This window comes from Dipodomys merriami, unplaced genomic scaffold (genome assembly GCF_024711535.1).
Source record: "Dipodomys merriami isolate MVZ:Mamm:240054 unplaced genomic scaffold, mDipMer1.0.p SCAF_487, whole genome shotgun sequence".
Lineage (NCBI taxonomy): Eukaryota > Metazoa > Chordata > Mammalia > Rodentia > Heteromyidae > Dipodomys > Dipodomys merriami.
Window position 1 is genome coordinate 309,080 of NW_027206054.1, and position 13,015 is coordinate 322,094.

The 13,015-nt window shown below is 44.3% G+C and overlaps 1 protein-coding gene across 1 annotated transcript in view; it reads right to left on the reverse strand.

Annotated features, from left to right (window-relative positions):
* Positions 1-2,332: 2,332 nt before the first annotated feature.
* The window catches only part of LOC138809140 (alpha-aminoadipic semialdehyde dehydrogenase), a 33,580-nt gene continuing 22,897 nt past the window's right edge, over positions 2,333-13,015 (reverse strand). The window contains exons 13-18 of the mRNA XM_069995564.1: positions 12,806-12,912; positions 8,876-8,992; positions 6,750-6,847; positions 6,500-6,573; positions 4,470-4,545; positions 2,333-2,496 (exon numbers count right to left, since the gene is read on the reverse strand). Of these exons, the coding sequence (XP_069851665.1) occupies positions 2,442-2,496; positions 4,470-4,545; positions 6,500-6,573; positions 6,750-6,847; positions 8,876-8,992; positions 12,806-12,912 (527 nt within the window). The 3' untranslated portion in view covers positions 2,333-2,441. The remainder of the gene's footprint in view (positions 2,497-4,469; positions 4,546-6,499; positions 6,574-6,749; positions 6,848-8,875; positions 8,993-12,805; positions 12,913-13,015) is intronic.

Consider the following 13,015-nt stretch of genomic DNA (forward strand, 5'->3'; position numbering starts at 1 on the left):
TTCAAAATGAAAACTCGGCATGATCACTAAGGATGGGTGACAACTGGTAGCTGAGTGTTGTAATCCTAGCTACTAAAGAGGCTGAGATCTGAGGCTCGAGAGTTGAAGACAGCCTGAGGAGACAAATCCAAGGGACTCATCTCCAACTAATCAGCAAAGCCTCGAAGTGGAGGCATTCCTCAGGTAGTTGAGGACCAGCCTCAAGTGAAAAGCCAACCAAGAACGTGAGGCCCTTAGTCAGAACCAGTTCTAGAAAGGACAGGATAATAGAAAATAAAACAACTTAATTACAACTAATTCAAAAGAGAAGACTGAAATCTGCAATTATAGGCAAATGTTGTTTTCCTCTTTCACATTTCGGAAAAAGGCTAGAGGAGATAGGATAGGGAACAGTGCAGGGAAGGGTAGCTCAGAAAAGCACGAGGCTGAGTTCACCTCCTTCCCAGACAAGACAGCTCAATGTATGTTGCTCAATGGAGAGGTTTAGTCAGCAGTGCCACCTACAGGTCAGTATGACAAAGGCACCAATGTCATGCAGAGTTCTGCCTATCTGGAAGGATTTGCAAGCAAATAGCAAAATGGAAATGGTTGTTGGACCTGTTTCATATCTAATCTACCTGGGAAAGTAATCAGCCTCTAGATAACATAGTCTCCAGTAGTTTGCTCTTTGAGGCTGACCTCTAAGGACTGATTCATTTGCGTTTTGTCTTCAGGATTTTTTTTTTTGGGGGGGGGGGGGGTCTAGTCATGGGACTTGAACTCTGGGCCTGGACGCTGTCCCTCAGCTCTTCAGCTCAAGGCTAGCACTCTACCACTTGAGCCACAGTGCCACTTCCAGCTTTTTTTTTCTGCTTATGTGGTGCTGAGGAATCGAACCCAGGGCCATGGCATGCATGCAAGGCAAGCACTCTACCACTGAGCCACCTTCCCAGCCCTTCAGGATTTTTTTAAGTCTAACAGTCCGGCTGACGAAGCAGGGATTGGCTTAACTGGTAACAGAGAAGCAAACTGCTATATCCATATTAGAGATAAGAAGTTAAAAAGCTGGAAGTGGTGCTGTGGCTCAAGTGGTAGAGTGCTAGCCTTGAGCTGAAGAGCTGAGGGACAGCGCCCAGGCCCCGAGTTCAGGCCCCACAACAGGACCAAAAAAAAAAAAAAAAAAAAAGTTAAAAAAAAAACCAGGTGCCACGGCTTATGCCTGTAAGCCTAACTATTCAGGAGGCTGAGATGTGAGCATCTCAGCTTGATGACAGCCTGGATAAAGGGTCTGTACAAGAAATGGTGAGAAAAAGGTGAACAAATGAAACTGACACTCACTAGACACTGGAAAATGAACTATACAACTTGTGGGGGAGGGCCGGGGAAAAACTGGGAGAGTTGACACTGTTCAAAAAGAAATGTACTCACTACCTGACTTATCTAACTGTAACCCCTCTGTACATCACCTTTATAGTAACAATAAATAAATCAGTCTGTGCAACTCCAATTAATCAGCAAAAAGCAAGGCTGGAGGTGTGGCTCAAGTGGTAGAGTCAACTAATAAACAAACCAAAGGGCTTGAGACCCTGAGTTTAAATGCCAATACCAGCAAATAAAATAAAAATGTAAATAAAAAATAAGAAGATTAGGTCTAATGATCACTTAAATACCATGTGAAGGACTCTAAACTGAATGTAACAGGGACAAAAATTCATTTGTCAGCTGGGAATGGGGAATCATAACATATTTTCAAAATCACATTAATAACTAAAATACCAATGCTATGGAGACAGTCCAATAGAGGGGAAAGACTTTCTTTTCAATCCAGAATCCTATACCCAGTCAGCCTGAGGATTAAGTATCTTCCTGTTGGAGTGTCATTCCCGCTTCTTGCCAATGTTGTGACCTAGCCGGCTTCCTTACCCTGAGCTCTGATAGGTTAAAAAACAAAACAAAACAAAAAAAAACTCCTCTCCCAGTTACCTTCAAAACAATCAGTGAGAAGTACTCCAGTACAAAACAAAGCATGGACTAGTGGGGAAATACAGTATCCAGGGAAGAGGCTGTAAAATAGAAGAGCAGCAAAGGGAAGCAGAATAAGGCTGAGCAACAGCCACACGGATGCACTGGGACCTGCACACCGGGAATCGGCGCATGGCATACACGGCCAGTACTTACCAAATGAGTGACTCTGAGAAACACAACAGACAGCTGTGACATGAGGATGCATCCAACCTGTTGTTGTGGGGTTTTTAATGTGGCTTTGTGTTATAAACATTTTATTCTGACTTGTTTAACAATGAGTGTCTTGATTTACCAGGGATTCGGGGCCCTTAGAAATAATTCGTCACAATCATGTTCCAAAAGCTGCATTTATTCGGGGTAAATCCCCATTTTCTTGGTCGGTCTTCCTTGGTGCAGCCTCGGGAATGCCTCAGTATACCCAACTCGTGTGAACCGCGTCACTGGAACTTGATTCCCTGGGCTAGTGGAAGGTCCTTGCTGTAGTTGATGGTGCTAACAGAAACAGAGTTAGACAGACATCACTTTCATGATACAGGAGGATTTCGTGCTACTAAAAAAAATGCAGTTGTCCTTATGTTAAGCTGTAAGTTCATGGGGAAAAAACAGGATACAAGGGAATATTAGTAGCCGGGCACTGTTGGCTCACACCCGTAATCCTAGCTACTCAGGGGGCTGAGATATGAGGATCACAGTTCAAAGCCAGCCCAGGCAGGAAAGTCCGTGAGACTCTTATCTCCAATAAACCACTAGAAAACTGGAAGTGGTGCTATGGCTTAAGAAGTAAAGCACTAGCCTTGAGCTAAAGAGCTAAGGCACAGCACCCAGGCCCAGAGTTCAGGCCCCATGACTGACCAAAAAAAAAAAAAAAAAAAAAAAGATGTTACTATGAATTCAGCTTTACAAAAGAAAAGCACAAAAATGAGGCTGGAAGTCATGCACACACACCTAACTCAGCTTTTCTTTTAAGTAGGACACAGAATATAAAAACTGTCACTTTGTCTCTCTCTTTCAATAAATGGTTTACTGGATTACGGGAGTGTGGGGGGACAAATATCCTTAGTTGGACAGAAAGAAAATAAATGATAATATATGAAATAGAAGCTTCTTTGTAGCTCGCCAGCTGGAGGATCACCTGGTTCTTTTCCTGAGAGGAAAATCAACCCCATTCAAAGGTTCAGAAAGTCATCACTAAGTGTTCACCTCAAGGAATATCACTGATTCAAAAAAGGCAAAGCCAGCAGCAGCACTGCGTGCGTAGGACTTGGCGAGCACCGTCCACGCCCCTCAGAGGCTCCCAGCCCAGCCACTGTGGCTAAGGCTGCAAGCGCCAGGCTGAGGAAGCCAGCCAGGGCACAGCACCGGCAAGAAGCAGGAAATGACACTTGGACACTGGCCCTGGGTCCTCACAGCACCCTTTTACAACACAGTCCACATGGCCCTGTACCCACATTCTATACTTAGAGGAAAGCTATTTTGTTTTCTTTTTTCTTTGGTGCCAGTCCTGGGGCTTGAACTCAGAACCTGGGCACTGTCACTGAGCTTTTTTTTTTTTCTCTCTCTCAAGGGTAGCACTCTACCACTTGAGCCATGGCTCCAATTCTGGCTCTTTGGAGGTTAACTGGAGTTAAGAGTCTCACAGACTTTCCTGCCCAGGCTGGCTTCAAACCATGATCCTCAGATCTCATCTTCGTGAATAGGTAGGATTAAAAATGTTAGCCACAGCCGGGCACTGGTAGCTCACCCCTGTAATCCTAGCTACTCAGGAGACTGAGATCTGAGGATCGCGGTTCAAAGCCAGCCGGGGCAGGAGAGACTGTGAGACTCCAATGTCCAATAAACCACCAGAAAACCGGAAGTGGCGCTGTAGCTCAAGTGGTAGAGCGCTTGCCTTCAGCTGAAGAGCTGAGGGACAGCGCCCAGGCCCAGAGTTCAAGCCCCGCCACCAACCAAAAAAAAAAAAAAAAAGTTAGCCACCAGTGCCCAGCAATCAAAGCTATTTCTATGCCAGGTTCAGTGGCTCATACCTGTAAACCTAGCTACTCAGGAGGCTGAGATCTGATCAGGGCAGACAAACCCATGAGATTCTTACCTCCTATTAACCACCAAAAAAAAAAAAAAAAGCCAGAAATAGAGCTATGGCTCACATGGTAGAGCGCCAGCAGTGAGCAAAAAGCCGAGAATGAGGCCTCAAGTTCAAGTCCCAGTACTGGCATCAAAAACACCAAGCAGTCCGGTGATGGTGGCTCATCCTATAATCCAGGGCTCACAATTTTTCCAACTTTGGAGCATGCATTCTACACTACGGATGTTCAAAACTGTAGTGCAAACCAATGGTCTAAAAGGAGAGAGCTGTGGAATGCAAACTAAAATGAAGTGAAACCGAGCCGCAACAACACAAAGTAGGAGGTGACAGCACATTCCCCAGGCTGGAGGCCCCCCACCCCCACCCCCAGGCCCCTCCTTACCAGGTGGAGCGCCTCATGTACTGCTTCCAGGCATCGCTGCCGGACTCCCTGCCCCCGCCCGTGTGCTTCTCTCCCCCTGGAAACAGAGGAAGCCGGCCTCTAAGGTCTTAGGAGCTCCTGCTCTCTCTGGCACTTATTTGGTGCGGTTAAAGGGAGAAGGAAAGCACCCTTCCCTACTTCCACTCAGCCCACAGAAGTTTCCACACACCCCACGCCAAAACACACAGAAAAGGGACATGAAAGGGTAAAGAAAGTAGATGGAGTTACGAGGAAAAGCATCAAAAAACAAAAGGAAAATAACAGTAACTGTATAATTAAAATGTTGTGCATGGAAACCTTGAAACACTGGAAACAGAATTTTCTTTTCCTAATGCTTATCTAAATATTCTGATTGTCTGACATGTAAATATAAACATATTAGATAATGCATATGTGTTGAATGCATATAATTTTTAAAATGAGTCTCGAGTTTTGGGGCTTATGTCTATAAATCGTAGCTACTTGGAAGGCTAAGATGGGTAGAACCACAGAAAGAGGCCAGCCCAGACCTAAATAAAACAATAAAAAACTGGGCATGGTGGCTGCAAACCTGTCATTCTAGCTACACAGAAGGCAGAAACAGGAGGTTCGTGGTCCAGGCTAGCCAGAGAGGAAGAAAAGACAAGACCCTTTGCTCAAAAATAAACGAACAACTAAAACAAAAAATGCTAGAGTCATGGCTCAAATGGCAGTGCTCAGGAAGTGTCATAACAAGGCCTGAGTCCAAACCCAGAACTGCCAAGGTCACCTACGGGAGGGAAGGAGAAAGAAAATGGAAGTAGATTGCTTTTTCCATTACAAGATGTTTTCACAACTCTAAGAAAGAGGAAGCACCCAGACAGAATGAGCACACACGGGCTAACACAGAGACTAAAGGTCCACAGTGGAGCAAGGACACACACGCACACATATACACACACAAAACACAGCAGGCAGAGACAGGGCTGAAAGGGAAACTTCACACCTGCACACTGAACAGTAATTCTATACCAAACAACAACAAAAAAACAAGAAAAAAAACTCTGGATAATTTTTAATAAGTAAAACATATATGCTTGATAAGGAGGGATTTCTTTAAAAAGAAAAAACACCTATTTGTAAGTTTAAGCATTAATAACTCATTGTTTATTAAGAGAAAAGAAAATCTGGACCAGAATAAGAAAAGCAATTGCGCATTTCATGTATCAAAGATAGTACGTGGCACAGGGTGATGGTTTTGCAGGACACAGGAGTGCACACTTATAATCCCAGCACTCAGCACACGAAGGCAAGAGGATTATGAGTTTGGGGATAGCCTGGTCTACAAAAAAGAAAAAAAAACTGAAAAAAAAAAAAAGATCTGCTTACTATTTGTAATACCCACTGCAAAGAGACACAGAATAGTGTATGTGAAGTTTTCTGGCTCTGGAGCAGGGGTTTTTAGTGGTTTGGGGGAATGAAATCTTCTCCTGAGAAAACAACGGCTACCTTCCAGGGTTTCCGTATCTTGGATTGAGGCCTCTGCTCTGGCCTGATACAACATTTCAGCAGAAGACACAGGACTCTGGCGGTAACCTCAAAAATGGAATTGGCATTTTTTGTTTGTTACAGATCACATAAAGCCATCTCAGAAAACAAAATCATGTTTCAATTTCTTAATGATTGTTCTAAAAGCTCCTATTGCCGGGTGCTTGTGGCTCACACCTGCTAGTATAGCTACTCAGTTTGCTGAGATCTCAGGATCTCCCTAAGAAGCCAGCCCAGGCAGAAAAGTTTGTAACTCTTATCACCAAATAACCAACAAAAAGCCACAGGTGGAGCTGTGGCTCTAGTGGTAGAACATGTGCTTTGAACAAAAGAGCTAAGCGACAGCACCCAGGCCTAGTGTTCAAGTCCCAACGCTGGTACAGAAACACATACACACATAAATACACACACACCGTAAGCAGATACTAAGTAAAGCAAGTTAATTTCCAGCCCAACTTGAAAAAGAGAAATGGTTGCCTACGTACCAAATGCGCCTCCGATCTCAGCACCACTGGTTGGAATGTTGACATTCACAATGCCGCAGTCTGAACCTTTAGGTCTATGTAGAAGGAGGGGAATGGTGAGAATGACAGGGAATCTTTAAAAATCAAAATAAGATGAAGCCCAAAGACTATCAATGTTAAAAACAAAAACAAAAAGCCATTCAATCTTTTCAAAGTCCACTCATCACACAAATGAGATCCACATAAATGTTTGAAAGAGACAAAACTATACCCAAGCCAGCGGAAGATTCTGCCCAGATCCTTGGTAAAGATGCTACTAGAAAGTCCCTGTTTCACTTCATTATTCCATGCAAACACCTCCTCTTCATTCTAAAAGAACAGACATCAGTTGGAGGCTGTTAGATGTTACAGTGCTCAGGTCAAAGTTCACTGCTGTAAGTGGATATTCACGGCTCACACCTGGAATCCTAACTACTCAAGAGACTAAGAGAATCACAGTTCAAAGCCAACCCAGGCAGACAAATCTGAGATTCTCTTATCTCCAGTTAACCAGCAAAATAAAAAAAAGTGCAGGTAGAGCTCAGGTATTAGAATGACAGCTTTGAGCCACTAAGCTAAAGAAGAATACAAGGCCTTGAGTTCAAGCCCCAGTATTCGCACATATGTATGCAGATGTATACAAGAGCAAGAGAGCACGCACATGCAAATACACAAATACACACACACACACATACACACACACACACAAAGTTCACTGGCATTAATCTGATTTAATTGATGTAAACCAAGAACCAATATCCCAGTTGACTAGTTTCACTATTTTTTTTTTTTGTCAGTCATGGGGCTTGACCTCTGGGTCTGGGCACTGTCCCTCAGCTCTTCAGCTCAAGGCCAGCGATCTACCACTTGGGCTACAGCGCCACTTCCGGTTTTCTAGTGGTTTATTGGAGATAGGAGTCTCACAGTCTTTTCTGCCTGGGCTGGCTTTGAACCACGATCCTCAGATCTCAGCCTCCTGAGTAGCTAGGATTATAGGCGTGAGCCACCGGCGCCCAGCTAGTTTTACTATTTCTATGTTCCTCTCTTAGGACAGGATCATGTATTAATAAGTAACACTCACAGAGGTTTTGCTTCAATTCTACTTTAAGGAGCAAAGCTTAGTACAGTCTTCCAGTCAAGCTACTAACTATAATGGCTAATATGTATTCAATTTTTATCCTGTACAGCACACTGATGTCTGCATTTATTCAGTCCCTAGGACACAACTTTTTTTTTTTTTTTTCCAGTCTGAGCACTGTCCCTGAGCTTCTTTTTGCTCAAGGCTAGCACTCTACCACTTGAGCCACAGCACCACTTCCAGCCTTTTCTGTTTATGTAGTGCTGAGGAATCAAACCCAGGGCTGCATACATGCTAGGCAAGCACTCTACCACTGAGCCATATTCCCAGCCCCAGGACACAACTTTTATACTATCGATCACCAACTCACAAATGTGCCAACTGAAACCCCAAGAAGGACATTTGCTCAAAAGCTCAAAATCAACCCCACACAGCATAAAGCACAAAATGACACTCACAAGTCTCACAGATGGAACATGGAGAGACATCCTAAAGCAAGATATAAATAAACAGTAAGACGCAATTCCTACCATCATTTGCCTGCTCACAATGGCACATTCACACCCGGATTCAGTCTCTGAAATCTTAAAACTAACTAAATATTTGCTGACTTGGCCAGGGCCTGCCTCAGGTTAAAATAACCACAGCCCAGTCCCCGACTGCAGATTATAGAAGTGTATCTTTACACTGCCCTTTACCTTCTCATTGTGTGTGCTCACGGGCCCGCAACCAGGCTGTCCAACTGTCCAGTTCCTGTGTTAACAGACCCTGCCTCACCAGACTCAGTGGTTCACCTGTAATCCTAGTTATTCAGGAGGCTGAGATCTGAAGATCACAGTTCAAAATCAACCCAAGCAGGAAAGTCTGTGAGACCCTTATCTCCATTTAACCACCAAATAAGCTAGAAGAGCTGTGGCTCAAGAGGTAGAGTGCCAACCTTAAATGAAAAGGCTAAGGGATGGGGGGGGGGAGAGAGGGAGACAGACAGACAGACAGACAGACAGACACAGAGAGAGAGACAGAGACAGAGAGAGGCTGCCTCTATGGCTTAGATTAAGGCAATACAGAACACAAATGCATACCTTCCATAACCAGCAACGCCAGTCAACTCCCATCTCAGTTTCCCTGGCAGCCAGCCTGGGACCTTTCAATGTTTCCCACTCACAGTGACTTTAAGAAGCTTTCCCAAGGGCTACTCCAGTGAAACGTACCATCCTTCATTTCCCCCTAGCTTCTCATTTACTTCAACTTTGGATTAGAGAAACGGGATGAATGTCTACCTTGAATTTGAAGACATAGAGAATGGGAGCAAACGTCTCCGTGTGCACGATGGCCGCATCGTGGGCAAGGCCTGTCACGATAGTAGGCTCCACGTAATTCCCAGGGCGGTTCATCACCTCAGAGAGAAATAAAATGAAAGGATTCAAGGTGTTTTGGTTTCTAGTAGGTGGAGGCTAAAGGACACCAACTTTGTCTACATTTCTAAGAAAAAAGGAAAGAAAGAAAAAGCATTTATAAGGCTGGGAAGGTGGCTTAGCAGTAGAGCGCCTGCCTAGCATGCATGAAGCCCTGGGTTTGATTCCTCAGTACCACATAAATAAAAAAGCTGGAAGTGACACTGTGGCTCAAGTGGCAGAGTGCTAGCTATGAGCACAAGAAGCTCAGGGAGAGTGCCCAGGCCCTGAGTTCAAGCCCCAGGACTAGCAAAAAAGAGAAAAGAAAAAGCAATTCTACATAAATTATTTCTTTTCTTGACTAAAATATATCTCTTCCTCCTATTGGTTCTAATTTACTTGATCAGAGAAAAATAGCAAAAAGGAATCGTTGGGGAGGAGAATGTTCTATGCATCACAACTGACTTTATTTTTTAAAATGTTACAAGCATGTTTTGCTTTGTGCATTGCTAGTACTGAGGTTGAACTCAGGGCCTCCTGTATGCCCAGCTGGCTTGCTTGTAGCTAGTGTTCTATCACTTCAGCCACAGCTCTAGCCCATTTTTTGCTGCATATTTTGGAGATGGGAATCTTGGGAAATTTTCTGCCCAGGCTAGTTTTGAACAGGAGAGCCTCCAGATCTCAAGAGTTAATAGGCATGAATTACCAGCACCCAACTGCAAGTCGCTATTTCAAAAATAATTTTAAGGTTGGTATTCTGTACCTACTGTGCTATAAACTGAATTTTGTCCCCTCTTGAATTCATATGCTGAAACCCTAATGAATCCAAAGGCTCCATATTTGGAGACAGAACCTTCAAAGTGGTAACTACAGTCATCAATAAATAAAACCATCCGGGCCGTGTCCCTATTAGAAGTAGAAGAAACTTGGAGAGTTCTCTCCACTCTCTGAGAAAAGTCACAGAGAACACAGCAATAGTGAGCCATCTGTAAGCAAGAAAGACTTCATCAGAAACTAACCCTTTGATCAGGTGCTGGTGTCTCATGCCTATAATCTTAGCTACTCAAGAGGCTGAGATCTGAGAATCAAGGTTCAAGGTTTGGAGCCAGCCCAAGAAAACAAACCTATAAATTCTTTGTTTGTTTTTTTGGGGGGGTCCGGTCGTGGGGCCTGAACTCTGGGCCTGGATGCTGTCCCTCAGCTCTTCAGCTCAAGGCTAGCGCTCTACCACTTGAGCCACAGCACCACTTCCGGCTTTTTTCTTTTTGCTTATGTGGTGCTGAGGAATCGAACCCAGGGCCTCATGCTTGCAAGGTAAGTGCTCTACCACTGAGCCACCTTCCCAGCCCAAACCCATAAATTCTTATATACAAGTAATCAGAAAAACAACACAAATGGAAGTGTGGCTTGAGTGGCAGAGTGACAGTTATGAGCAAAAAGGCCAAATGAGAGGCCCTGAGTTCAAGCTCTAGTACTAGCAAGAAGAAAGAAAAAAAAGGAAGGAAAAAAGGGAGGGAGGGAGAAAAACAACCCCAACCTTGCCAACACCTTGGTTGTAGATTTCAAGCCTCCAGAACTACAAAGCTTGAAAACATACTTCTGTTGTGCCTAAACTACCCAGCCCAGGGTATTTTGTTATAGAAGCCTTTGCAGACTAATACATACTGTGGCAAAGCAAGGATTCCAGAAGGGTACATTACAGACATTCTTCTAACCAACCTCCATGTAATCAAATTCCTAATTAGTCTCCATTAACTTCATGACTCTCTTTCTATGACGTATCCCAATGCCACTACAAGTGGCTCTGAGTGTGGTCCATCTTCCAATGAGCTTCTGAAGTTCTGTTCTCTCCCTGTTTGTGTTAATTAAGAGTCCATGTATCCATTCTTAATGGTGTGCATGGAGCTGTGTTAATAATTAATATAATGCCAAAGGCTACTTCTATTACATTGACTGCTTAGCAACAATTTTTTTTTTTTTTTTGGTCAGTCATGGGGCTTGAACTCTAGGCCCAGGCGCTGTCCCTTGGCTCTTCAGCTCAAGGCTAGTGCTCTACCACTTGAGCCACAGTGCCACTTCCAGTTTTCTAGTGGTTTATTGGAGATCAGAGTCTCACAGACGGAAGTGGCGCTGTAGCTCAAGTGGTAGAGCGCTCACCTTGAGCTGAAGAGCTGAGGGACAACGCCCAGGCCCAGAGTTCAAGCCCCACAACCGACAAAAAAAAATAAAATAAAATAAAATAAAATAAAATAAATAAATATTAAAAAAAAAAAAAGGGCTGGGAAGGTGGCTCAGTGGTAGAGTACTTGCCTTGCATGCTCGAGGCCCTGGGTTCAATTCCTCAGCACCACATAAGCAAAAAGAAAAAAGCCGGAAGTGGTGCTGTGGCTCAAGTGGTAGAGTGCTAGCCTTGAGCTGAAGAGCTGAGGGACAGCACCCAGGCCCAGAGTTCAGGCCCCACGACCGGACAATTAAAAAAAAAAAAAAAAAAAAAAAAGAGTCTCACAGACTTTCCTGCTTAGGCTGGCTTTGAACTGTGATCCTCAGATCTCAGCCTCCTAAGTAGCTAGGATTATAGGTGTGAGCCACTGGCTGGAACAAAATTTTTAAAAGTCTTGTCCAGGGGCTGGGAAGGTGGCTCAGTGGTAGAGTGCTTGCCTTGCATACATGAGGCCTTGGGTTCAATTCCTCAGTACCATATAAGCAGTAAAAGCCAGAAGTAGTGCTATGGCTAAAGTGGTAGAGCGCTAGCCTTGAGCTGAAGAGCTGAGGGACAGCACCCAGGCCTAAAGTTCAGAACCCACACCCGACTAAAAACAAAAAAGCCTTATCCAAATAGAATTGAACTGGAGACTGGAGACCAGACTGTTGTGCAAGACTTGAGTTTTCAGATTCATTAAATAAAATGAAACTACACTGTACAGACAGTAATCTACTTTTCTGAGCTTTTGCACAGATGAAGACAACAAAATTCCTACAATCCATGAAGAAAATACCTTTGCTGTCCATCATAAAAATGGGCACTGGTGGCTCACGCCTATAATCCTAGCTACTCAGAAGGTTGAGATCTGAGGATTGTGGTTCAAAACCAGCCCAGGCAGGAAAGTCCCTGAGACTCTTATCCCCAATAAACCACTCAGAAAACCAGAAGTGGCACTGTGGCTCAAGTGGTAGGAGCACTAGCCTTGAGCTGAAGAGCTCAGAGACAGTGCCCAGGCCCAGAGTTCAAGCCCCACGACAAAAAAAAAAAAAAAAAATCACGAATGAATCAGACCCAGAGGCTCACTGTGTGTCATGCTGGATATGAAGAGGACATAAATAGGAGGATCACAGTCCAGACACTCCCAGCACCAACTCCAGGCCCTACCCTAAAAAATAACTATAGTAAAAAGTCAGTAGAGTGTCTGCCTAGCAAGCACAAGCCTGAGTTCAAATCCTAGAAAATAAGAATCACACACAAATGTAGTTCTACGTTAGCTTAAAATAAAATAGGGCCTATTTTTGTGTTTCCCTGGCTGAACTGCCTGAAATAACTAATAAACACAGAGTCTAGCTACTCTGAAGACAAAGTCTTCTGTGGTGTCATGACCAGAGGTCCCCTTCCATACAAAGTCCTGGGAAACCAAATCAAAGGGAACCAAGACTCAGTTTCTCCTGTGTCCGCCCAGATATACTATATGCAACTTACATCATCGTTCTTTACGATCTCTTCCCCCACGTAGAACAGAGCTGAGGAGCTGAAGGTCAGTAGGACCCTTGCCCAGTGCTGCAAGCTTACTATGCCTACGCAAAAGGAAGACCCAGAGCTCGAGTTACCTTGCCGCCATACACCACTGTGCCTCCCGCCTTCTTAGCTTCTTCCACAGCTCCAAGAAACATGCTCACTGCCTGCTGGGTGTGGAGGGGCCCGTAGAGAACCTCGGCTGGGGAGATACAATGAAGGCTCTTCATTTTGCAGGAAGCAGCAGCATTATTATAACAGCTTTCCTAGTGAACAGGCTAAGCCCTTCCTATACCCTCTCAATT